Source organism: Nematocida major (assembly GCF_021653875.1).
Source record: "Nematocida major strain JUm2507 chromosome Unknown 2415, whole genome shotgun sequence".
NCBI classification, from domain to species: Eukaryota; Fungi; Microsporidia; genus Nematocida; species Nematocida major.
Genome location: NW_025952950.1, coordinates 147,695 through 170,860, shown reverse-complemented (window position 1 = coordinate 170,860; position 23,166 = coordinate 147,695). Strand labels below are relative to the sequence as shown.

Genomic DNA, 23,166 nt, shown 5'->3' with positions numbered 1-23,166 from the left:
CAGAGCGGTTGCACAGGGAGTTTATTTATGCGGCGCGCGCCGTCTTTATTTTACAGCAGCGGCCCGGCTTCAAAAGTCGTCGGAGTCTTTTTTCGCGCTCCTTCTTTCTATGGCCTTCACGAACTTCTCATACAGCTCTTCCTTGGGGAGCTTTTTGAACTCTTTCATGGCGTCCTTCTCCACCTTCTCGATTTTCTGGTTCAGCTTGTTGACGGCGCTCTCAATAGTGCTTTCCTCCCGCGTGATGATTCTTTTGATGGAGAACCTGCTTTTGGGCTTGTGCTTCACAACCTCTGCATAGGAGGCTGCGTGCTTGTAGTACTCGAACTTCTCCTGCTGCGCGTCGGAAGGAGCCCACCCGGCCTCTATTTCCTGCAAAACCGGGTGGGCCCTCAGGCTGTCCTCCACCTTGGCCCCGCTCATAACAAGAATCCACGCAACCTCTTTGTGCTGCATGTGCAGGGCCAGGCTCAGCGGGGTCTGCCCCTCGCTGTTCTCGGCCTCGAGCGGCAGGCTCAGAGCAACGTAGAAGGAAACAATTTCGGGCCGGTTCTGCAGCGTTTTTGTGTGCAGTATGGTGGAGCGGTCCGCCAAGGGAACGTCTATTCGGGCCCCAATGTTGATGGCCTTTATGATCATTTCCAGGCTGTTTAGTATGTGGAGAAGGTGCTGCGAGTATGCTGCGCACTTGGGCGACTTGTCCATCAGCAGAAGAAAGCATCCCCAGTTGTTTGCCACCGCGGCTATGTCCACGGGGTATATGGGCCTGCCCTGCATGCCGCACTTCACGTCCTGCTTCTTGAACAGGCTGTGCAGCAGAGAGTACTGGAGCGAAGTTGTGACCTCCATGGGGTTTCCCCCGTGGGTCAGGACCATGTCAAGGACCCGGATGTCTGAGTTCACAGCTGCAAGATGCACCGGCCCTATGCCGTGCCATGTCTCGTGGTAGTCCACGCTTCGCCTGAGGAAGACCATTATGATGGACAGGCTCTGCGTGGCCAGCGAAAGAAGAAAGTACGTGGGAAAAACCGTGCTCTCTTTTCCTCCAAATATTCTCGAGTTTATGCTTCTGGGGAAGCCTCTGCTGAAGAAGGCCTCAATCACCGCAGGCATTTTGTGCAGAACAGCCAGAAGAAACGCGTGGTTCAAAAGAGAAAATATAGCTTTGTCGTTAAATGTTTTTATCTTTCGGATTTGCTCCAGCGCTTCCTTCTCCATTCCGTCCTGGATGTATATTCTAAGCCTGTGGGCCTCTATAAGAACAGATGAGTTCTGCATACTTGGAAAGAGTTTATTGTATATACTCCTCATGCTTATGTCCGCCTTCCCGGTTCTGAACAGGCCCTCCTTTATGCCCCTTTCCGTCAGGCTCTGCAGCATTATGTGTATCATTCTCTGCAAAGACATGCTGCTGTCTTTTTCTATGAATTCGTAGTACGACTTGTGCATCTTTTGCAAAATATTTTTGGGCAGCCAAAAATATGTGCCTCTAACTAGTTCTAAAAACATATGTGCCGCACTCTCCGGAGAAGCCTGCCGGCCGCTGCCGGGCAGAGAGGCCCTTGGGCGGAAGACACTGCACAGGGTTTGGCGTGGGATGGGTGCGTTGCAAGAATCCCTCTCCAGGCGCTTTCTAAGGCCCTCTTTATATTTGATTATTTAAATGATTGTTGATATAAATAAAGAAACATAATGCACAAAGAAGAGAGAATAATTATGCCAGAAGTTACATTGGGAGAGGTGCAAAAAAAGGTCAGAGACTGGGAAATTCACATAATAGCGCTGACCGCAGAGAAAGACCTTAAGGAAATGTGCAGAGTGTACTTCTCCATAGGCGAGTCTTCGCTGAAGGAGGACCTAAGACTTAAAATAATAAATGCAAACAGGCTCGGTCACGCCCCAGAAACAAAGCTTTTGCCTGCAGACGCAGAGGCTTGCGCGCTGGTGCCGCTGAGCGTAGAGGACGCGCAGGAGGACAGCGGCTTGCTAAACACTGCGCAGAGCGCTGCAGACTCCCCGTGTGTGCAGGAGCAGCCCCTTGGCAGCCCGGGCGCGCAGGAGGAGGACACGCACGGCGCTAGCCTGGCATGCATCCAGGAGGAGAACACGAAAGCAAAAATGTTTCTGGCAAGCGAGCTAAGAAAGCAGCTGGCTGAGAAGCACATCTACATTGTGGACGCACAGGAGCTTGAGAAAATGGAGTGGCAAGACATAATTAGCTATCTTCTGGATGCCATCAAGTCGCTTGGATACATGCGCCCGGCCTTGCAAAAGAAGCCCAAGAGCCGGATGGTGTGCTTCAACTGCAACAAAAAGGGGCACATTGTAAAAAGCTGCCCAGAAAGGGCAAAGGAGCACAAGAGGCGCTGAGACGCTGAGGCAAATAGAAACACATAATAAATAGGCGTGGCTTTTTGTGCAGTTTCAGCATGCTTGGCATTTGCTGCGCACTGCTTCGGCGCTTGCAAGCGCCGGCAGACGGAAGAATGCGTAGTAACATAGATCTTTATTTGTCAGACAGCTAGTGAAATGCGGTCGCCTGCTTTAATGCCGTGCCCATGCCGTGCCCCTGTGCTCTGCATACGGGGTGCTCCCTATAGCTCCCTTCCATATGGCTCTTCATTAAGGCGCGTGCATCTACTATTTGTCTAGAGGAACGTAGTTTTCGGTGCTGCCCCTTCCCCGCAGAGAGTATCCTGCGAACGCAGAGATCAGACCAATCACAACAAACAGAAGAATTGTAAGGCTGTTCAGCTTGACCTTCTTGCTAAACTCTTTCTTTGCCTTCTTGAGGTTCTTTCCAACCCGCCTCTTTGTCTTCTTGAGGTTCTTCCCCAGGGATGTGTTGTTCTCTATTTCCTCTGCAGGAACCGAGATCTCTTTGGCTGCATGCGCCATGATGGAATCAATCTCATCGTCCAGCATTCCGCTGTGGTGTGCATATCTGTCGATGTTCGCATTTGCCTTCTTTTCCTTCTTGTACATTTCGTTGTATATCCTTTCGGTGTTGAACTGCGAGGCCTTCTCCATGGCGTTCACGTGCTGCAGGTGCGACACCAGGAAGTCTTTTATGAAGGACTCCGCGGACTCTGCACCGGGCAGCTCGGATCTTATGGAAAGCGCAGGGCTCTTCTGCCTCCGGATCACAAGCACCGAGTGGAACGGCGAGAACCGCTCCTCCGACTCCAGCCTTCTGTGCGCGCCCATGGGAAGAGGCGCGTCCACCTTGCTGGAGTACGGCGTAAGCTTTCGGAGGAAGAAAAGCGTCCTGAAGGGGACTGTTGCTAGTATTTTGCTCTCAACAGGCTCTGCGTCCTGGTAGCACCTGACCATGGCGGCCACCACTATCATTAATATTCCCAGAACTTTCATACAGCTACTTTGCATCTTGCCTATATACTCTATTTTCTTACAATGTTTCGCATATTTCCTGCGAGTGTTTCAGACTCCCAAACATTGCAGAGCGCAGAAATAAGCAGATGAAAAATTTTCCATGAGCTGCCCATACAGAGTGCTTGGCGTTCCAAGGGGGTGCACGGCAGAAGAGCTGAAAAGGGCGTATGTCAGGCGGGTGCGGCAGACCCACCCGGACATCACAAAAAAAGACACGGCCAAGCAGTTTGTTGAGGTGCAGAGCGCATACTACGTGCTGCACGAGGATGTGGGCACAGGGAAGGGGAACAGAGAGCCAGAGCTGGACAGCATGCCGTACATGGTCATAGAGGTGGACGCAGCGGCAGACATCAAGTGCCGGTGTGGAACAGTGTACACACACACTGACGAGGTCGGGCTCGTGGAGTGCATGACCTGCTCGCACTACATAGAAATAGTTCCCTCCGCAGGCAGAGAATAGAGCCTGCATCCGAACACAAAACGCGCACAGGCGAGGCTGCGCTAATAAAGAGGCAGACCGTGCAGAGCCTGCCAAAAAACTGCACAGTCTCTGCATATCCAAGAAATAAATTTCCATTAGAACACACAGCACAGAATAAATCTAACTAGTTAAAAACGCACAGCACAGCGCCGCGCAGGCCTTCCTGGCTTGCAGCATGTGCATTTCCAGCCCAAGTCTCTTCGCGGGCACTTTCTCTTTTGCGTTTGCAACATTCCTAAAGCTGCAGCGCGTGTCTATTTTCCAACCTGTCAAAATTCTGTGCTAGTAGCAGCTCAGAAAAACTTTGGAAGCTTTGGTTTTTCTTTATGGGGCACAAACAAAAAGTGGAGTTGCTCCACAGATAGTACGCTTTTTTATTGCATCCATCGACAGCGCGAGAGGCACGGGCGCGCTAGAAGGTGAAGTAGTTGTCCTCCGCATAGCAGTTTTGGATAAAGTCTTCAATTCCCCCCATGCACACAGGCGTGTCTTCTAGCAAGCAGGAAGGCTCGTACACAGGGAAGGACTGGGTCCTGCTGGGCTCTCGCCTCTTCTTGGCCTTTGCCGAGCCGAGCGACTCCCTTGTGTACGGCTTGCCCAGCCGTCTTCTTCGGTAGTTCATGCGCAGCGCAAGGTTTTCCGGAAGCTCCCACGAGCACACCATGTTCCATATGGCGTCCCGCACGCAATCGCGCGCAAACTTCTCGGTGAAGTAGGAGAGCAGGTGGTATGTTTTTTCCTGGTAGACCGCAGACGTTGTCAGCTTGATCAGGCCGTCTCTCTTTTTATTCTTTTTGTCGGACACGTCCAGGCTGATGATTTCGCTGCCCTTCTTGATAATGCTGTCCAGGTCGTCCGAGAGCCGAAGCCTCTCTATTTTTTGCTCGCACGAGGTCTCCAGCTCGTAGTACACCAGGCAGCGCCCGTATATCTTGGAGGACGACCAGAGCTTGCCGTCTGTCCACCGGAAGATCCTGCTTTCTGCCTCTTCGTAGACAAAGATGCTCCCAGGCCTAATCAAGTCCCTCTCCGCATCAGAAAGCCGCGATTTGACTCTGGAAAGCGCGCCCAGCCTGCACATGTCGATGATCTTTGCGCACTCTTCCTCGTTGTTCACCACGCCAAATATGCACTCTTTTTCCTGGCGGCTAGACCCTAGCCTAAAAATATGCCCATCTTCCTTGGAAATTCTGGCCATAAAAGAAAAAGGGCGGCCACTTTTATTTACAGCAGGAAATCTTATCTTATTGGAAATAAATATATTTATTTTTTGCACCTCAATGGAAACAGTTTTACTTCAGGCCATGGCCGGCATAGACAGCGCTGCGGTTGTTCTTTCCGGGCCAAACGGGTCTGGAAAAACAGAGCTGGCAAGAAAAGCTGCCAGGGACGCTGGGCGCACCCTGGTGGAGATAGACGGCATGGACGAGTACAAGGTCCACAGGCTGAGCAAGAAGACAGTGTATCTGCTGCGGGTGGGCGAGCACACTCGGGTCAGGCCCGGGTCCTATGCTGGAATTGTGTTCGAGACCGAGAATGCATACTTTTTTCGCAAAGTGCAGAACTGCGTGCACATAAAGGTGCCCCCGCCAGGCCTGCGGGCCATCAAAAAGGTGTGCCCCTCTGCAAGGCACAAGACAAGCATGCACCGGGTGCTTGAGGCTGCGCAGATGCCGGACAGCCTGCATGGGCTGCTGCTGGAGCACGAGCCCGCAGGAATAGCTCTGTTTCACCTTGTTGGAAAAATACTGTACCACAAAACAGAAAGCATTCCGCCAGAGGTTCTCCAGGCGGCGGAGGCCTGCCCGCTCAAGGTTCTTCTGTACCTACACGAGAACGTGCCGGCGTTTGCAACGGGAGTGCACGCGCTGAGCAGTGTGCTCGACCGCGTCTCTCTGGTGGCAAACGACCTTGGGCTGATATGTGCTCTGATCACGGAAATATGGAGGCTAGACAAAAGTGCGCCCAAAAGATTCTACCAAATGCGCACGTCTCCGTATGCCTTGGGGTAGCCCCTGGCCAGGGCATTCTGGAAACAAGGGGCTTTCCATTAAACAAGAAGCCGCCAGAAGCATCACAGAACGCGCCCTACTTAAGTAGTGGTGCGCGAAAAACAATGGACGTGGAAATGCTTCTCCACGCGCTTAGAAAAATATTCCAAATTGAAAACGTGGAAATAGGAGACAACGGCGTGATTTACATAGACCAACCGGGCGACTTTATTGAAATCGAGGAGTTTTTTAGTGAGTAGCGATTATTACTTCTTTTTTGGAGGGTATTTCAAGTCCAGCTCCTCCTTGACCTTTCTCTCCTCCTCCCGCACCTGGTCCATTGTCATGTTCTTCCACTCGCTGTGGTACTTAATTACCTCCTGGTGGCCCTGTATGAATATTTTCCGCATAAAGCTGTCCACGTCGCCGATATACCGCCGGCCTATAATAGGTATGTGCAGGTCTATCTGCACGCGCTTGAATATAGTCATGACGGCAGGGCGGGTTTTCTCCCAGTCCTTGCCAAACATGGGGGCGCCACTTTCGTCTGTGAGCTCTGCAAGGTTTATTCCCTCGGCCAGCTGCTGGCCGTGGATAAGGTCTAGAACCTCGCACTTTTCAGACACAACCCCGTCTGTAAACGGGTCAACAGGCGCCTTGTGCCCGTCAAAGAAGAGAGTGTTTATCTTCGCGACAAACTTTTTTTCAGACAGAGCCCCGCTCGTGTATATGGTTTTGCACACCGGGAACGCGTTGTGCGAAGCTTCGTTCATGGTCAAAGACCCGCTGGGCGCAATCGTCCGGAAAAAAGCAGGGACCTTTTTCGAGAAGTCAAGGGTTTTTTCGGTGTACTGGCACTTGCCGTTCACCTCCTCAGACTCGATTGGCTTGTTTTCGAGCATGGTCACGCGCATTCCGTTGTTGGCCTCTCGCTCGCTTACCCTGCACGTCGTCAGAAGGTGCCCTATATTGTACTCTTTCAGCGTGTATGGCATGTATATGACATAGAGTGTTGTCTTTTGCGGCATAGCAAATAAAAAAAAGAATCTCATATAACATGTGTATGCAGCAGGAAAACGCCCAAGCGCTCACAGAGGGGCGCTTGCGCCTTGGACAGCCTGGACCATCCCGGCCTGCCTGGGCTAGGAAGCGCTGCGCGCGGCGCTTGAAGAAAAACGCCCGTGCCAGCGCGACCAGCAGCCGCCTCTAAAGGGCGCTGGGAGAGCCAAGCGTCCAAAGCACCCTTCTAGAAAGGCCTGTCTTCAGCACTGCGTCTGCTGTGCTCATTCTTTTCTGCTTTGGATTTTTCTTGTTCGGGCTGATGGCTGCGCCTGTGATTCTGCGTTTCTGCGTTTCTGCAGAAAGCTGCCAGGCATGGGCAGAGCCGCACGCTTGCTGGGCGGGCGCGCTGCTTGTGTAGGCGGCGCAGGCAGAGCATCAGAGGGCGCAGGCCAGGCTGTCTGTTATTTACAAAAAACATAAACTATTTAGAATAATTTTGCCCATGAAAGAAGAAATGTCGCAAGAAACGATGTACAGCGAATGGTATGCAAAGCTTCCGCTCCAAATGATAGACGTGAGCGAGTCATTTGTCGGAATTGGAAAGATAGTGATAAACGGGCACTCATTATACAGATACATCGAAGACATATACAAGATTAGAAGCGAGTCTCTTCCCCTCAAGCTGATAGACAGCGTGGCAGACATGATAGGGTATGCGCTTCGGGTGTCGGGCTTCAAGGACTCCTACATAGTTTTGTTCCGGGAGGAGGAGGAAACGCCGGAGCGCAGGGTGTGCACAAGAGAGGTTGCTGCGGTGCTGGAAAAAACCAGCTCTCTCAAGGTCATGTGGTTCCACTCTTTGGAGGACAAAGAGTTTAAGCGCTTCATAAAAGAAGAGCACATATGCCTGGGGGTGGGATACCAGGATCACAGGTCGCAGGTGTTCCTGAACACGATTCTGGGGTTCTCTCTGTATGCGGCTGTTCTGGAAAAGGGCACGTTTAGAGCCCCGAGAATATTCATGTTTGTTATAAGCCCTGTGATGTACCTCTATGGAGAGAAGTACGCCACCAGGGAGTACACGCCCAAGCACGTCGAGCTGGAAGAGGCGCAGCGTGCGGTGGAAAGCGTGGGGCAGATTGTGAAGTCGCATCTTGGGGAAGAGAGGTTTTCTGCACACCAGGCTGTGCTTTCGCAGGAGAGCCCGATTTCTTTGTATTCAAGAGAGAGTGCGCCTGTTGACAGAGGCCTGCTTGAGGAGATAGGGAAGGCAATCCAAAGCGCCGAGGTTTGCAGCTTGAGCAGCATAATTGACGGGCGTCTTTTCAGCCCGCAGCAGGCGCCAGAGAAGGGGAGCGCGCAAGGCAAGCCCGCAGAAAAGCTGCAGAGCAGAGCAAAGAAGACGGCGTTTATCCCAACAGCGCTTTCCTCAGTAAAGTTCTACAACGAGGAGCAGGAGAGAAGCTTTCGCACGGAGCAGATGTACATTGAGAGTCTGAAAAAAAATGCGCAGTCGCTCCACGAGGGAAAGCATCTGCACAACCCAATTGCGCTGGTGTCAGAAAAGGAGAAAAAGAAGAAGGAGGAAAAAACAAAGATGGGGAAGAAGCAGCTGGAGATAATCGAGCAGAACCGAAAGCTGCGAGAGGCCGAGGCCAAGAAAAAGGACGTTGCGTTTTTGAGAAGCTTTTTGGCAAAGTATGAGTCCTTCTCCGCGACGTACGAGAAGCGGAGGCACCTGGAGACGTTCCTGGCGCGGATGCACTCGTCTTTCATTTGCCGGAAGGTTCTTCTGCTGCGCATTGAGTTCTACAGCGAGCTGTGGGGGCTGGAGAAGAGAAAAAAGCGGCCAAACGAGAAAGACCTTGTGTCTTTGTACATGGACTGCATGTCGTTTATTGAAAAGTACAACCTGGAGGCCTCGGCGGAGGAGCTGCAGTATGTGATGCAGGCGCTTCTGGACCAGGGGTTCGGGTCAACTGTGCTGGAGATGTGCGAGAAGCACGAAATCAGCTATGCGAACAAGCGGGACAGCGCATGCACGCGGCTGTTTGGCAAAAGGGCCGCAGTGAGCATAAGCTACGACCCTGCGACAACAAAGGACCCAAACGACTATGATATTTCGTTCCTGATGCGCGCGGCGGGAGACAAGCTGAAAAGGTCGCTGAACGCGTCGCCGGACGACAGGCTGCTCTTTGTGCCGGACGGGTGGCAGAAGGAACTTTTGGACATTGTGGACGACCAGCAAAGCGCGGTGATATGCGCGCCGACGTCGTCGGGAAAGACGTTCATATGCTACTACGCCATGGAGACTGTTCTGCGCGCAAGCAACGAAAATGTGGTCATCTTTGTGGCGCCAACAAAGGCGCTGGTCAACCAGGTCGCAGCAGACGTGTATGCAAGGTTTGGGTCCAAGCCATACATCAAGCAGAACAGCATTCTGCAGGGCATCTGCATGAGCGACTTCCAAATATCGCCGTTCAACTGCCAGATCCTGATCACCGTGCCGGACGTGCTTGAGAAAATTCTCTGCATGCCGCCAAGCAACCCGACGAAGAAGGGGCAGGCATATCTCAGCCGGCTGAGGTACATTGTCATTGACGAGGTGCACAAAATATCAGACAACAGGATGGGGACGAGCATGGAGAAAATCATCCACTTTAGCCCATGCCCGCTGCTTCTGCTCAGCGCCACGCTGGGAAATCTGAAAGAGTTCTACGGGTGGGTGAATAGCGTGGTGACAAAGAAAAAGAACCAAAAGTGCTACTTGGTTGTGCACAGGGAGCGATACTGCGAGATCAAAAACTATGTGTTTGTGCCCAAGCGCATCAAAGTGCTGGAGACGTGCCACAAGTCGACCCGAGAGGCGGGGGAGCAGTCGATTGCAGCCATCCACTCGCTCTTTGCGTACTCGTTCAGAGGCATAAAGGACGAAGGGTTCAGCGACGACGTGAACTTCCTGCCAGAGGAGCTTCTCAACCTGTACTTTGCCATCTTTGCAGTGCTGCGGAAGGACCAGAGGAGCCTGATCAAGGAGTACCGGCCCAAGCGGTTTTTCAAAACCAACTGCATAACGAAGAGCGATGTGAAGAACTACGAAATGTATGTCATCAAGACGTTTAGAGAAATGATCAAGACGGGCGCGCTGGAGGCCGAGCAGGTCACGAAAATATACGAAGTGCTGATCAGAGAGGCCAAGGAGGGCTTCCAAAAGATCAGCAAAGACCTGAAGGAGTGGCTGCAGCTGCACACCGAGAAACAGCCCGCTCCCGGCCGGCTGCTGATGCCAGAGGGAGGCCATGCGGATGCGCTTTCCCGGACAAGAGGCGCGCAGGCAGAAGCGCCGATAGCAGAGAGGGTGCAGAGCATGTCTGTGCAGGACGAGCAGAGGCCCGAGATATCGTCAGACATCCTTCTGTACAACACGCAGTACCTGCTGGACAACATTCTCGACCTTGTGGTGGAGCTGGAGGCTGCAGACAAGCTTCCGTGCATTGTGTTCAACCTGGAAAGGACGGTGTGCAACGCCTTGGCCATCCGGCTCACAGAGGAGCTTGACAAGTTTGAGAAGTGTGCGCCGCCTGCGCTGTCAAGGGCGGATCTTCGAGAGAACGAAAAGGTCCTCAAGGAGATGCGCAGAACGAGGGACGCGGCTGTGGGCACCGGCAAGGACGCGTGGATAAGCGAGTCCATTGCTGCAGAGGAAATTTCAGGAAGAAAGATAGACCCGAACCTGAAAGACCCCCGGTTCTGCTTCACAGACCCAACGATAGCCTCGTCGGGGGCGTATCTGCTGGACGAGTATGCAAAGTCTCTGAGGAAAACAGGCAGGCTGGACCCGAAGCTCATCCACGCGCTGTACCGAGGTATAGGGGTGCACCACAGCGGAATCCCCAAGAAGTACAGGAACATGGTGGAGATTCTTTTCCGAATGAAGCAGCTGCGCGTGGTCTTTGCAACAGACACGCTTGCGCTGGGTATCAACATGCCGTGCAGAACCGCTGTCTTTGCAGGGGACTCCCTTTATCTGGACTCGATGAGCTTCAAGCAGATGGCAGGAAGGGCAGGGCGAAGAGGATACGACACACAGGGCAACGTTGTCTTTTTCGGAATACCCAAGCAGAAGGTAAGAAGCCTTATCACGTCGTATCTGCCCAGAATCAAGGGGGCGTACACGCACACAAACCTGTCTGCGGTGCAGGCTGCCCGGCCCACGGTGTGCAAGGAGGCCATCGATAGCATGGTGAACAACCCGCTGATGTCTCTTTCTTGGCCGTCCGTGGCCTTTGGAGAGGCTGCAGACACGGGCATCCAGGAGTTCACGGAGCGGATACTCGCAGTGCAGAAAAAACACCTTGTGGAAAAGATGCTGCTGGCGCCCGAGGTCCTCGCAGACGCAGAAAAGGGGGTGCTTCAAAAGAAGATTGAGCACACGTCCAGCCTCTGCGACATGGGGCTGAACACCCTTTCCTACGGGTCGGAGTCGTTTGTCTTTATGTCCTTGGTGAACGAAGGGTTCCTCGACAAAATATGCGAGGAAAACGCGGACAAGGAAGAGGTGTTTAGGAAGATTGTTCTTTTGGTTGCCTCCATCTTCGAGGTGATTCCGCTCACCAGCCTTTCAACGCTCCCAGAGCTGCCAAGCCTGAGCCCCGAAATACTTGCCAGGCTTGACGCGTACCATCAAGAGTCTATTCTCATAAGCAGGCAGTTCCTGCGCAAGGAGGAGGCGGTGTGGCACGCCATGCTTCCAGAGGACTCCTTCATCAACCCCATAGCGCAGTCGCTCTTTGTGCTGCCGTACTTGCACACAAAAAAGAACAGCTACATTCTGAAATACTTTATCGACCAGAACGTGCGGCAAATATCAAAGGAAAACGGGATCGGAGAGACCGAGCTTTGGCGCAGGCTGAAAAACGTAGAAGACGTTCTGGTGCAGCTGGACTCGTACTACAAGACATACAGACCCACGTCGGCCTCTCTCCTGCACGTGTGCGGCACTCTGGCCGCATTCCGAGAAAGATTCGCCAAGATGCACGCATAGGCGCGCACAAACAATAAATTGTCAGATTCGTTTGGAAGGCGCTTCTATGATGTTTCTTTTCGCGCACATGGAGTATGGCTTGCCTGCAAAGGGCGCCACTGCCCAGAAGCTTTTAGCGGCCATTTGAAGGAGGGCTGGCCCCGACACTTCACCCCTGCCAAATAGCTGCCAACGCGCAAAGGCGCAGCCTATGCAAAAAGCCTTGCTGCAAAAGTTGCGAAGGTGGTGGAAAGGCGTGCAGGAAGATGTTAAAATGTAAATGTTCCTCTGTTGACTCATTCCGCCCTATAAAAGGCCAAACTTAAATCAGAGGGCATGCCGGGCGGCTATGCGGCGCCTTGGCGCGCTGGAGGCTGTTAGCTGTAAAGCAGCAGAGGCAGGCAGCGCTCTGCTTCTGTTTTTTATTTACGGGGATGGATAAATTTTTTCAGTAATGGTCTCTTTGTCCGATATAGACTGGGGGAAAAAGGACCCAAGGAAGCCCATAAGCAAAACACACCCGTACGAGTTTGCACGGTTCACAAACCCGAAAAAAAGAAAAGTGGAAAGCCCGCCGCTCCCGGCAGTGGTTCCCCCGGCAAAGCCTCCATCTGCCGCAGAAAGCCGCACGGCGCCAAGCCCACCGGCAAAGCAGCCGCACGAGAGGCTGCTCAAGACAAACCTTGTGCTGCAGGCGTATCTAAACCTTCTGTTCAACGGGCTGGTTATGGGCATCATTATAATGCTCCTGATCAAGGGCATTGTTTTGGTCAAGAACGACATAGGCGTGCGCATGGACTCGCACATAATAGACCAGAAAATACGGCTGTCGGAGTGCAGGCGGCAGTATGTGGTGAACCGCTGCGCCCCGGGCGAAAGGGTGCCTGCCATGGAGAGCCAGTGCCAGGAGTGGGAAAAGTGCATGAACCAGGACCCGATTCGGCAGGAGCTGGGAAAGATCATCCTGCGAATGGCGAGCGAGAGCGCGGAGGAGCTCATGAGTGCGCTCTCCGTGCGGACAATCGTTCTGGCAACCCTAGCCCTTGTGCTTATTCTCAAGTTTAGAAGATGAAAGCCGGCCTGGCCGGGAGCTGCCAACAAAAACGTGTACCGTCGTGCTCATGCTTTATTTTATTCGGTGCAGCTATCATAGAAAAGCACCCGACACTTACATGGCGTAGTGTGTGTTGGACTTTAGCACAACTGGGGTGTTTTCCTCTAGTGAGATGGTGAAGGCAGGCCTCAGACCCTCAGGCATGGGCTTGGGCGGGGCAACTCCGTGCTTCTCTCTGTACTCGTCTCTTGCAAGCTTCTCCTTCTGGCACTGGCTTGGCCTTACGTGCTCGATTCTTGCAATGACCTTCTTGACAACGATGGAGTTTCCTCTCTTCTTTGTCAAGGCAATTCCGACGGAGGTCTTGAAAACGGCGTATACTCTTCCGGTTCTTCCGACAAATGTCTTGTGGGGCATTCCCTTGTGCACACCCGAGTCCACGCTTATGTCGACGTAGTCCCCTCTCTGGTACTGGTTCAGCAGAGTGGTTGTCTGCGGTCTCTTTGACTGTTTGTAGTCCTTCTTGAAAACGCTTCTTGTGTTAGATCTGTATCCTTTGCTTCTCATTGCTGGGGCTAAAATTTAAAATTTAGTTTTCTCTCGAAATTCGCAAGCCCGAAGCGCCATCTCCACCGAGAAAAGCATGGCGCGCGCACAAAAACGCGCAACGCCCAGCGCACAGGCGCAGGCTGCAGCACAATAGAATAAACTAAGTGTATTTTAGCAGATCTTGGCCTTGGGCTGCAGGCAGCCGGTGCCTGGTTTCAGAAGGCGCGTGCTCTTTTCTCTTGCATATGTGCACCACGGCATTCTGCAGGGCTTGGGCCGCGCGCCTTCAGTACAGCTTTAGCCTTCTTAGCTCTTTTATTTCCTGCAGGCGCGCCTTCTCGTACGGGTATATGGCCACCGCAGTAAGCATGTTTTCGGGCATTTCCACCCATGCGCTGAACTTTACCTCTTTCTTTCTGAGCGCCTCGACAAGCGCAGCCATTTCTTCCTGCGTGCACTGAAGAACTGCAGTGTGCATGCCTGCGCCTTCAGAAATGTACTCCAAGTAGCCCTGGTCTAGGTGCTCGTGCTGGCACGCAGTCACTGCATGCACAGCCTGCGCTGCGGTGGCGCCTCTGGGGAAGCCGGTGTCGTTTCTTACAATTACGTACTGTATTTTCATTTTTCTTTTTTTTTCCCCTGCATGGCAAGTCCAACATATTCAAAGAGAGCTGGATCCGTAAGAAGACCATTCGACAAGCAGAGACTTGTTAACGAGATGAAGTACGTGGGTGTATACGGGCTAAAGTCAAAGAGAGAGCTGAGGGTTCTCGAGAAGATATTCCACGATGTAAAGAGAAGAGCAAAGGACCTTCTTATAAACACCGACGAGGAGTACCAGATGGTGCAGGGCAGAGCTCTTCTGCACAGGCTGGAGAAGCAGGGCCTGGTTAGCGGAGTAGACTACCAGTCCAAGAAGGAGATCATCACAGAGCTCGAAAAGGTTCTTGACCTAGAGATCACCTCTCTTCTAGACAGAAGGCTGCAGACCAAGGTGAACGCCCTCGGCCTTTCAAAGTCCATCCACCACGCCCGAGTTCTTATCAACCAGAGACACATAACTGTCAATGGGGCCATCGTGGACAAGCCCGGGTTTTTGGTAAACGCAGACAGCGAGGCATACATAGAAATGTCGCAAAACTCTGCGCTGGTCAAGGAAGGAAAGCTTGGAAGAACTGCAAAGAAGAATGCAAAAAAGGCCTCTTCTGAATAATAAAATATTCCATTCTATTTATAAGTTAATGCCAGATTTTGGGCCTGCGCGCCCGCTGCAAAATGTCGGCCTGGGAAAGGGCGCCGGGGCTGTGCTTCTTGCATGTTCGCTTCGCTGCGTGCAAAAAGTTCCCCTGCGGGGAATTGAACCCCGGCCGTCGCGGTGAAAACGCGAAATCCTAGCCACTAGACCACAGGGGATCATGAGTAGCAGCACCCGAGAGGGAATGCTCGTGCGCGTGCAGATGGCCTGCGGCCGGTAGAAGGCTCCGCGGCAGCCATTTGTGCAGCGCCTATTTACAAAGCAGTCGATTTCTGCTGCACTAGTCAGTCCATCTGCCCGCTCTCGTATATGCAGACCTCCTGCGCAATGAACATGTTCTGCAGGGCAGACGCCTCTCTTTTTTGCGCCAGGTACATCTCTATCTTGGAGACCCATGCCGAGGACGGCAGAGGGTGCACGAGAAGAGTCTGCGTGTACTCGATCTTTGCAGCCGCCCGTATCTCCGCAAGCATGCTGGAGAGGTGTACCGGCACCTGCTCCTCTGTGGACACGTTGCAGTACCTTGCAATGCGAAGGCCAATTTTTCCGTTTTCCACGACCAGCACAAAGTCCTTGAGCTTGCAGTTGCATAGGCTGTACCCCTCTTTCTCTGCGCGCACGCTTGCCCGAAGAATCTCCATGACATAGTGCGCGGCCAGAAGCTCGGACAGCCCGCCCTCCTTCTGGGAAATCAGAGACACTGCCCGGTCCAGCGCGCCCATCTCCTTGTACGGAGACAGCAGCACAAACTTGTCCTGGTACTTGACCGCCGCCTCCACAGGAACGGAAAACCCGGTGCTTTCCAGGGCCCTAGACACCGAGTACTCTGAGGCATCCGCCGCTTCTCGGAGCACATAGTCCTGCGCATTCAGCGTCACATTTCCGTCTCCAAGGCTGGCAATTCGCGTGACCAAAAAAGAGGCCTTTCCCAGCTTTTTTTTGACAATGTACAGCATCTCCCTAATGACAACTTTGCTTCCGAAAGACGGGCTTCCAAACGCTCCGCTGCAGACAACCACGCCCTGCCTTTCGTACAGCTCGTCCTTGCTGCCAGACATGTCTCTGCCCAGCCGGACGGACAGGTCCGTATGGCTCTTCCCGCACTCCTCTGCCAGTATTTCCGAAAAAGCGTCCTTGTACATTTCCTCCATGTCCTGGGCAATTTCCAGCTGGCTGGTGTCTATGCCTTCGGTGTCCTTCTCCTGTGGCCCGCTTTCTTTCTGCAGCAGCATGTGCGGCTCTGGTTTTGCGCCAGCGGCTTCGTATGCACACTCGCCCGCAGCCCTGGGCTGGCCCGGCCGTTCCTTGCCAGCATCTTTGCCCACAGCGGCATTTGGATCTTCTGGCTCGTCCGCGCCTCCGTCTTCTTCTTTGCTCGGCTGGTGCTTTTTTGCGGGTTTGGGGGCTTCGCTGCTCTGCCTCCTCGGCCGCACGCTTCCAAACAGAAGAGACACCTCGTTGAGCCCTCTTTCGGTTTCCTCCTCCTCCAGCCTTTTTGCAACCCGAAGGTGCTGGATTATCCTGTACTCCATGTATGTTATGTTTTCTCCCTCTGCCCGCACGATGTGCTCTGGGTGCATGTATGTGGTTTTGTGCACCCACTCCTTTCCGAACGCCTTTATTCTTTCTGGCTTTTCCAGCGAGTGCATTCTTGGCACCGAGTAGTCAACGCGCTCCTCCAGCTCTTCGCTGGGATATGCGCCTGCCTTTATGCCTTCGATCAGTATTGCGTGCGCACAGGACGCGCAGCCTTTTTGCACAAAGTGCTCGTGCAGCTTTATGTAGATCCACGAGCTGAACGCGCCCACTCCCTTCATGTGCATGAGAAACAAAATGTCTGCGGTTTTTTGCAGCGCATGTGCTCTTTTCCACAGCGAAAGATACCACGGGTTGTTGCTGAAGTATTTCGTGCTCATGTAGCTTATAATAACGCTCGCAAGCTGCTTGTCCTGCACGGTGTCGCCTTCTAGCACAATAGCCATTAAAAATTTAAACAAGCCAGTTTATTTAAGTATGCTTCGCTGTCTCCTCAAAGAATGCCTCTTCTTTTGTGAGAAATCTGCCAGAAGGCGCCCGGGGCCTCTTCATCGCATGCTTGTGTCTGCTTTCGTGCTGGTATGCAGCATTAGTTTTTTTTTCTAGCGAGTCCAAGTAGTCTCTTCTCTCCTTCCGCTTTTTTATGCATTGGTACTGGTTCGCGTTGACGTATACGGCCTGCTCTGCGCCGCTGCCTGCGTACGGCTGGAAGTCGTAGCCGATCCGTGCCTCTGGGTGCAGGTCCCTGCTCTGGCCAAACGGGATGAAAGGCGGCTCTTTCATGTGCCTTGCGTGCGAAGCGCTTGTGCCAAAGTAGTCCAGGCCCTTCTCCTTTTCGGCGCGAACGTCGATGTGCGTCTGCCTGCTGCTCTCCTTTGGGCCGGCGTATCTGTTCAGAAAGTGCTTGCCCGCGCCGGTGGGGATTGCAGGGGAAAACTTGGGCTCGTTTGAGATGGAGAAGCTCAAATCACTGCTGAAAGGCATGTCCTCGGGCTTGTACAGGTAGTCGTATTCGGGCAGGTCCAGGATATCGAAGCTCTTGGATCTGTCGTCAAAGTCTTTATTTGTGTCCATAAATACGCCTCTAAACTCCTATTTATTGTGCCTCTGAAACAAAAACAAACAACCTATCGCCTGCAGGCTACCGAATTAGAAAGTCCGCCAGATCGTTTTCCCGCGCCCTCCACACACACATTGTTTCATCGCCGGAGCCTGTTGCAAAGTATTCCTCGTCTGCGCTCATCCCAAAGTGGATCACTCGGTTTTTGTGCCCCTCAAACACATGTGTTTGCTTGTTTTTGGCTATGTCCAGTATGCGCACGTCGTTCTGCGTGTACCCGTGCGTTGTGAGAAGCTCGTTTTTTTTTGTCCACCGGATGTTGCACACCTGCGAGCCGTAGTCAATGGAGTCCACCAGAGCCTCTTTGGACTTCGACAGCTTCCATATTTTGACTGTTCTGTCGGCAGTCCCCCCGCCGGTGGCCAGAGTGTCAAGCTTGTCGGGGCACCACGAAATGGCTTTGACTGCAGCCTTGTGTGCCAGAAGAGTGTGCACAGGCGTGTTTGACCGGTTGTCGACTATGAAAACCTTGTTGTCGTTTCCGCCCGTGGCCAGGTACTCTCCAGAGGGCGAGTTTGCCAGGCCGCACACCTCCTGCGTGTGCAGGGAAATGCTCCGGGTCTCCTCCTGCGCGCGGATGTCTGTGGTTCGTATGCTCCTGTCTCGGCTTCCCGTCACAGCCTGCCGGCCGTTCCACTCCATGGCTCCTATCCTGGACTTGTGCACGTGCCTTTTTGCAACGATCTTTCCCTCTAAGTCTATAATAGCGATGTCTCCTGTGCATGTGCCTGCACACACAGTGTTTCCGTGCGGAGATATTTTAACAGATGTTATGTATGCGTTGCTCACCCTGGCCAGCAGTGACGTTTTTCCTGTTAGGAAATTCTGCACAAAAATTCTCTCGTCCAGGGCAAACGCAATGCTGCTGCCCTGCCAGTCCAGCAAGCTGCTGTAGAAGTCGTCTGCCAAGCCGTTTACCCGAGTGGTGCGTATGGGCATGCCCTTTTTGGCCGCCAGACTGCACAGAGGTGCCTCAATGGCTGCTGCAATCAGTTTTCCTTTGAGTATTTTTTCGTACTCTGCCGAAAATGCGGTGGCCTCTTGTGTCTCGTTGTACTTGCTGAGAAGATCCTCGCTGGATATTGGAGGCTGTTCGGAAATGAACGCAAATCTCCGCATTGTTTATAAACAAACAATGCTATTATTGAGGTTTAGAATTAAAGAGCAATCAAAACAAGCACTCTGCGTCCATCGCGGAGTAAACAAACGAAGACTGCGCGCCAGGAAGCAGCGCCCGAGCCGTGCTTTCCCTTCTACTGTGCTAGGCGCAGGCAGAGCTGCGTCGGAGCCTGCACCAGGCCTGTGCAGATGGCTGCAGGTGCTGCTGGAAACTGCATAAAAACAAATAGACTCGTGCAAATTGCTGGATATAAATAAGATTTATTGGCGTCTCCGGCGCTTTGCAGAGCGGTTGCACAGCTATATGAAGTCGTGGTACTCTTCCTCTCTTGTTTCTTTTTCCTTTGGAGCCTTTTCCCGCACCAGTCTTTCTAGGGCGTTTGATGTGTCCATGCTTTCTATTTCTACATTTTGCTGGTTTACAACCGTGCTTGCGATGTAATTCTTGAACCTCTGCAAAGACATTATGCTCTCCTCGATTGTTTTCTTTGAAATCAGCCTAAACACGCTCACGGACTTCTTCTGCCCTATCCGGTGGGCCCGGTCCATGGCCTGCAGATCCGTCATCGGGTTCCAGTCGTGCTCAAAAAAGATAACCGCGTCTGCCCCTGTGAGGTTCAGCCCCAGCCCGCCTGCGTGCGTGGTTAGATACATAATGCTTATCTCCGCGTCTGTGTTGAACTTCTTTGCAAGCGCCGGCCTCTCGTCTCCCTTTACCGTTCCGTCGAGCCGGGTCCACCTGACCTCTGGCAGAACAGCCTCCACCTCCTTTATGACTCTGTCGATGGTTGCCTTGTACTGGCAGAAAACAAGAATTTTGCTGGTCTGCACCATGACCTTCAGCAGGTCCAGGAGCGCGCTTATTTTTCCGGAGGGCGCGAGGCTCTTTTCCTTCTGCGTGAGCGGGAAGGGCAGCTCGTTGCCCGCTAGAAGGGACACATGCGAGCACGTCTTTATGAGCCGGGTGAGAAGCGAGAAGTTTCCAGACGACGAAGAAACCTTTCCGTACTCTCCATCCGCTCCTCCTCCGGCGGCCAGCCCGTCGTACACCTTCTGCTGCACCTCCTCCAGATCCACATATATGTCGGATATGACCTTTGGTGGCAGGTCTGACAGAACAGTTTCCTTCATCCGACGGAGAATGAAGGGAAGCACCGAGCTGTGCAGCTCCTCCAGCTTGGCCTTTGCTATCTCTGCGTCCCTTGGCGTTCCCTTTCCCTCTCGGGCCTTTTCAATCGGCTTGATGTACTCTCTGCTGAAGTCCTTTTCCTTCCCCAGAAACCCAGGCATCAAAATGTCAAACAGCGCCCACAGCTCGCCGACCGAATTTTGGATCGGGGTTCCGCTCAGAAGCAGCCTGTTTTCGGCCCGCACCATTTTTACTCTTTGGTGCAGCAGCGTGTTTGAGTTTCGAATGATGTGGCCCTCGTCGAGCACCAGATAGAACCACGTCCGCTCGACAAACTTGCTGTAGTTGAGCCTGAACTTGTCAAACGACGATATGCACACTCCGCTTCCGCCAAAGTCGTCAATTGTGGCGCTCTTCAGCGTGGGAAAGTTCGACGTGATCTCCATGTGCCAGTGCCCAGTCAGCGCAGAAGGACAGAGAACAAGCGCAGCTTTCTTGGCCTGCGCCCCTGCGCCCATTTGCCCGGCCAAAAAGGCAAGCACCTGCACTGTTTTTCCCAGCCCCATGTCGTCGCAGAGCATTCCCGACAAGCCGCTTTTCCTGAGGAACCCCATCCACTCGACGCCCTTTCTCTGGTACTCTCTCAGCTCGACCTTCATCTCCACCTTTGGCAGCGCATCCGGCTCCATAAGCGAGCCCACTCTTGCCTTGGCAGCCTTGACTTCTTTCTCAAGCTCTGGGCTTTCCACCGCGCTCTCTGTGCGCAGCCACATTGCAGGCGCTACAGCAGAAAACGCCTTTGATGCTAGCTCGCGCGTGCCCTCCACATAAAAAGGCGTGTTCATTGCCGTGACCAAAGGGAACGCGATCGCCACAAGAAGGTGCAGCTGCGAGTGTGGAACGACCTCCACAATAAACGCCAAAAACTCGGTGTGGTCTGTCTTTTCCTGGCACACTATTTCCTCGAGCTTTTTCTTTGCTGCCAGTATAAACTCTTCGTTCTTTTGCGGGCTCTTCTTTATGAGGGCCGAGACAATTCTGTCTAGATTTTTCTCCATAGCGTACTCAAATATAAACTGCAGCTTCTCAACCGAGCTAAAGCACTCAATTGTGCTCTGCAGAAAAATAGAGCACCTTCCCAGGCTGGCCCTCAGCTCGCCAAACACAGGCGTGTCCAAAAAGGCGTCGCCCACCTCTCTAAAAAGCGTTAGCATTTCCCACTCCGGCTCTTTGCACTCGATGTCTTCCATCAGCTTTGCTTTCTTGGCCTCGCCCATTTCCTTGATCACCATCTCCATGACTTTGCTCTCCTCGCGCGCGCACACGCACTCAATTGCCAGCTTGAAAAACTCGTCAAACTTGCCCAAAGCGGCCCGAACCGCCGCTGCCATGATCTGCAGAAGCGCGACTGGCGTTGGCGTGTTGAACGTGTACACAAGAATCTCGGCGTCCTCGGCCGCTGCTGCTCCCTTTATGTGTAGCGCCAGGCTGTGCGCGGCCCTTGCTAGGTCGTTTCTGTCTTTGTCCTCAGCGCCAGCCAGCAGGCTGTCCAGCAGCCGGGCCCCGCTCTCTTGTGCGCCCTGCTCCATGAGAATCGCAGAGGCCACCGCTTTTAGTACTGCGAAGTATGGCTGCTGCTTTCCCGGAGCCATAAAGAACGCGGACACACACTCCCTTATTTCGCTGCTGCTGCTCATAAGGACCTTAAACACCTCAACTCTTCCGGAGAGAACCGCGCCCTCGCCCAGAGACTTGCATCCGTCGTCGGTGGAGCAGATGTCGCTCTCCCCGACAATCACCGACAGATTTAGGCTTGCCAGCGAAGACATTCCCACCACAGCCGGCCCGCATACAACCTGCAGGAAGCCGTGCACTATGCTCTGGATTCCCGGCACCTTCCCCTCGGCCGCCACTCTCTTAAACAGCTCTGCTGTTTTTTCTCTTATCTCGGCCTCCTGCTCTGCCATTATGCTGAACAGAAGGGACGCCGCCAGAGACGCCGGGTCCTGCACCGGCAAGAGGCTCAGGAGCGAAAGCACGGAAAGGCGCACCGTGTCTATCGGGTTTCGGATAAGACACAGTATGTACATCCATCTCTTTCGGGTTATTTTCCCCAGATCGTGCTTCAGGAGCCGCGCAATTTTTTCCAGCAGGCCCATTATTTTGGCTTTGGAGATAGCAAGGTCTTCCTCTTCCTCCAGCGCGTCCCAGCACCCCTCCACCGTGTCTTCTATGCTTATGACCTCGTCTATGCTCTCTCGGATGCGCTCTTCCGGGGCTCCAGAGTAAAACTCGCAGTATCTTTCAAACAGCCCCATAAGAATGCCCGCAGCCACCCTCTTCACGTCCTCGTCCAGGTCGTTCAGGAGCGCCAGACACGTGTTTCCTATGTCCACGATGATCGGCTTGTGCTCTTCGGGAGAAACCACGTCTTGGATGTATTGGAGGCCCAGCAGCCCGCTGTACTTTATCTGCCAGTCTTCGTACGCGCCCAGCTTTGTAAGAAGCGCAAGCAGCTCTTTTATTGTCGCGGGCGCCAGAAACGGCACAAGCTCCTTGAGAGCCTTGGCCACTGTCTCCCGCACAGGCGAAACCGCAATGTCCATCTCATAGTCGTTGAATCTGTCCAGAATAAGAACTCTCAGCATGCACTCCACATAGCGCTTGGAGCTCAGCAAGCCCAGCGAGGCTGCTCCAGCTGGCCGCGCGCGCATGCCCCGGAAAATGCCGAGCAGCAGCTGCGATGCTCCGTGCCTTTTCTCCCACACGTACGACTCCAGGTTGGAAAGCACGCACTGGTAGAACTGCTCCTTGCTCTCTATCTCTGTCTTTTCCTCGTCCTTCTGGACCCGCAGGGCCTGCTTCTTTTTTCTTAGCAGCCCGCCCTCTCCGCTCCGTGTCCCTGGCAGGCTTATGTCGCTGAGCCCCAGCACCACGTTATGGTCTTCTAAATCAATAAAGTCTTTCCCTCCCTTGACTGTTTCTTTTCCGCTGTAGTGCGTGGCCAGAAACTTTGGCATTTCAAGCACGCGGTCTATCTCTATGCCCAGCGCGTACTCTTTCTGCGAAAACGTGTCTTCTATTGCGCCGGACTTAAAAAGCTCTTCCAGCACTCTAGAGCCTGCTACTCTATCCTCCCACGCGCTGCTTTCGGAAAGAAACAGCGTCTCTTCTAAGAGCGTTTTCACCAGCGCAGGCGTTGCACAATACATTCCCACTATCTCATTTGTTATGTGTCTTTTGACTCCCTTGCTGGGAGCGTCTCTGAGTGTTTTAAATAGTTTGGTTACGCTTGTCATTGAAACTATTAAATTCTTTCATTGCTAAAATAAATCGTATTTATACCTTTAATAAGCATCTGGATTCCGGAAAATCTGGCGCATGCGCACTCTCTGTGCGCGCCTCTCGCCGCATGGGCCCGCAGTTCTGCGCGCAGAGGCATGCTCCAACCACGCAGAAAGCAAGCCCGCGCGCGCAGGCCATCAGTGATGTGCGTTGGGCCACAGAACAACGC

The 23,166-nt window shown here is 53.2% G+C and overlaps 16 protein-coding genes across 16 annotated transcripts; 6 read left to right on the top strand and 10 right to left on the bottom strand.

Annotated features, from left to right (window-relative positions):
• Positions 1–69: 69 nt before the first annotated feature.
• On the bottom strand, positions 70–1,449 carry NEMAJ01_1291 (uncharacterized protein; the record flags this gene model as incomplete). Its single annotated transcript, XM_047915129.1, has 1 exon — positions 70–1,449. The coding sequence occupies one exon, from the start codon at positions 1,447–1,449 to the stop codon at positions 70–72; it is 1,380 nt and encodes a 459-aa protein (XP_047771086.1).
• Positions 1,450–1,692: 243 nt separating this feature from the next.
• Positions 1,693–2,370, top strand: NEMAJ01_1290 (uncharacterized protein; the record flags this gene model as incomplete). The annotated part of the gene is made up of 1 exon (XM_047915128.1): positions 1,693–2,370. One exon carries the CDS (start codon positions 1,693–1,695, stop codon positions 2,368–2,370), a length of 678 nt encoding a protein of 225 aa, XP_047771085.1.
• A 270-nt stretch (positions 2,371–2,640) lies between these two features.
• Positions 2,641–3,372, bottom strand: NEMAJ01_1289 (uncharacterized protein; the record flags this gene model as incomplete). Its single annotated transcript, XM_047915127.1, has 1 exon — positions 2,641–3,372. One exon carries the CDS (start codon positions 3,370–3,372, stop codon positions 2,641–2,643), a length of 732 nt encoding a protein of 243 aa, XP_047771084.1.
• Positions 3,373–3,493: 121 nt separating this feature from the next.
• Positions 3,494–3,853, top strand: NEMAJ01_1288 (uncharacterized protein; the record flags this gene model as incomplete). The annotated part of the gene is made up of 1 exon (XM_047915126.1): positions 3,494–3,853. One exon carries the CDS (start codon positions 3,494–3,496, stop codon positions 3,851–3,853), a length of 360 nt encoding a protein of 119 aa, XP_047771083.1.
• Positions 3,854–4,286: 433 nt separating this feature from the next.
• NEMAJ01_1287 (Gti1/Pac2 family transcription factor) lies at positions 4,287–5,072 on the bottom strand (the record flags this gene model as incomplete). Its single annotated transcript, XM_047915125.1, has 1 exon — positions 4,287–5,072. The coding sequence occupies one exon, from the start codon at positions 5,070–5,072 to the stop codon at positions 4,287–4,289; it is 786 nt and encodes a 261-aa protein (XP_047771082.1).
• An 82-nt stretch (positions 5,073–5,154) lies between these two features.
• NEMAJ01_1286 (uncharacterized protein) lies at positions 5,155–5,886 on the top strand (the record flags this gene model as incomplete). Its single annotated transcript, XM_047915124.1, has 1 exon — positions 5,155–5,886. One exon carries the CDS (start codon positions 5,155–5,157, stop codon positions 5,884–5,886), a length of 732 nt encoding a protein of 243 aa, XP_047771081.1.
• Positions 5,887–6,131: 245 nt separating this feature from the next.
• On the bottom strand, positions 6,132–6,893 carry NEMAJ01_1285 (uncharacterized protein; the record flags this gene model as incomplete). The annotated part of the gene is made up of 1 exon (XM_047915123.1): positions 6,132–6,893. The coding sequence occupies one exon, from the start codon at positions 6,891–6,893 to the stop codon at positions 6,132–6,134; it is 762 nt and encodes a 253-aa protein (XP_047771080.1).
• A 476-nt stretch (positions 6,894–7,369) lies between these two features.
• Positions 7,370–11,911, top strand: NEMAJ01_1284 (ATP-dependent RNA helicase DDX60; the record flags this gene model as incomplete). The annotated part of the gene is made up of 1 exon (XM_047915122.1): positions 7,370–11,911. The coding sequence occupies one exon, from the start codon at positions 7,370–7,372 to the stop codon at positions 11,909–11,911; it is 4,542 nt and encodes a 1,513-aa protein (XP_047771079.1).
• A 433-nt stretch (positions 11,912–12,344) lies between these two features.
• NEMAJ01_1283 (uncharacterized protein) lies at positions 12,345–12,962 on the top strand (the record flags this gene model as incomplete). The annotated part of the gene is made up of 1 exon (XM_047915121.1): positions 12,345–12,962. The coding sequence occupies one exon, from the start codon at positions 12,345–12,347 to the stop codon at positions 12,960–12,962; it is 618 nt and encodes a 205-aa protein (XP_047771078.1).
• A 96-nt stretch (positions 12,963–13,058) lies between these two features.
• NEMAJ01_1282 (large subunit ribosomal protein L21e) lies at positions 13,059–13,511 on the bottom strand (the record flags this gene model as incomplete). Its single annotated transcript, XM_047915120.1, has 1 exon — positions 13,059–13,511. One exon carries the CDS (start codon positions 13,509–13,511, stop codon positions 13,059–13,061), a length of 453 nt encoding a protein of 150 aa, XP_047771077.1.
• Positions 13,512–13,779: 268 nt separating this feature from the next.
• Positions 13,780–14,115, bottom strand: NEMAJ01_1281 (uncharacterized protein; the record flags this gene model as incomplete). The annotated part of the gene is made up of 1 exon (XM_047915119.1): positions 13,780–14,115. The coding sequence occupies one exon, from the start codon at positions 14,113–14,115 to the stop codon at positions 13,780–13,782; it is 336 nt and encodes a 111-aa protein (XP_047771076.1).
• Positions 14,116–14,136: 21 nt separating this feature from the next.
• NEMAJ01_1280 (small subunit ribosomal protein S9e) lies at positions 14,137–14,706 on the top strand (the record flags this gene model as incomplete). Its single annotated transcript, XM_047915118.1, has 1 exon — positions 14,137–14,706. One exon carries the CDS (start codon positions 14,137–14,139, stop codon positions 14,704–14,706), a length of 570 nt encoding a protein of 189 aa, XP_047771075.1.
• Positions 14,707–15,032: 326 nt separating this feature from the next.
• On the bottom strand, positions 15,033–16,730 carry NEMAJ01_1279 (uncharacterized protein; the record flags this gene model as incomplete). The annotated part of the gene is made up of 1 exon (XM_047915117.1): positions 15,033–16,730. One exon carries the CDS (start codon positions 16,728–16,730, stop codon positions 15,033–15,035), a length of 1,698 nt encoding a protein of 565 aa, XP_047771074.1.
• Positions 16,731–16,755: 25 nt separating this feature from the next.
• Positions 16,756–17,358, bottom strand: NEMAJ01_1278 (uncharacterized protein; the record flags this gene model as incomplete). Its single annotated transcript, XM_047915116.1, has 1 exon — positions 16,756–17,358. One exon carries the CDS (start codon positions 17,356–17,358, stop codon positions 16,756–16,758), a length of 603 nt encoding a protein of 200 aa, XP_047771073.1.
• Positions 17,359–17,425: 67 nt separating this feature from the next.
• Positions 17,426–18,523, bottom strand: NEMAJ01_1277 (cell division cycle 20-like protein 1, cofactor of APC complex; the record flags this gene model as incomplete). The annotated part of the gene is made up of 1 exon (XM_047915115.1): positions 17,426–18,523. One exon carries the CDS (start codon positions 18,521–18,523, stop codon positions 17,426–17,428), a length of 1,098 nt encoding a protein of 365 aa, XP_047771072.1.
• Positions 18,524–18,823: 300 nt separating this feature from the next.
• Positions 18,824–22,951, bottom strand: NEMAJ01_1276 (TATA-binding protein-associated factor; the record flags this gene model as incomplete). The annotated part of the gene is made up of 1 exon (XM_047915114.1): positions 18,824–22,951. The coding sequence occupies one exon, from the start codon at positions 22,949–22,951 to the stop codon at positions 18,824–18,826; it is 4,128 nt and encodes a 1,375-aa protein (XP_047771071.1).
• Between the last annotated feature and the right edge of the window lie 215 nt (positions 22,952–23,166).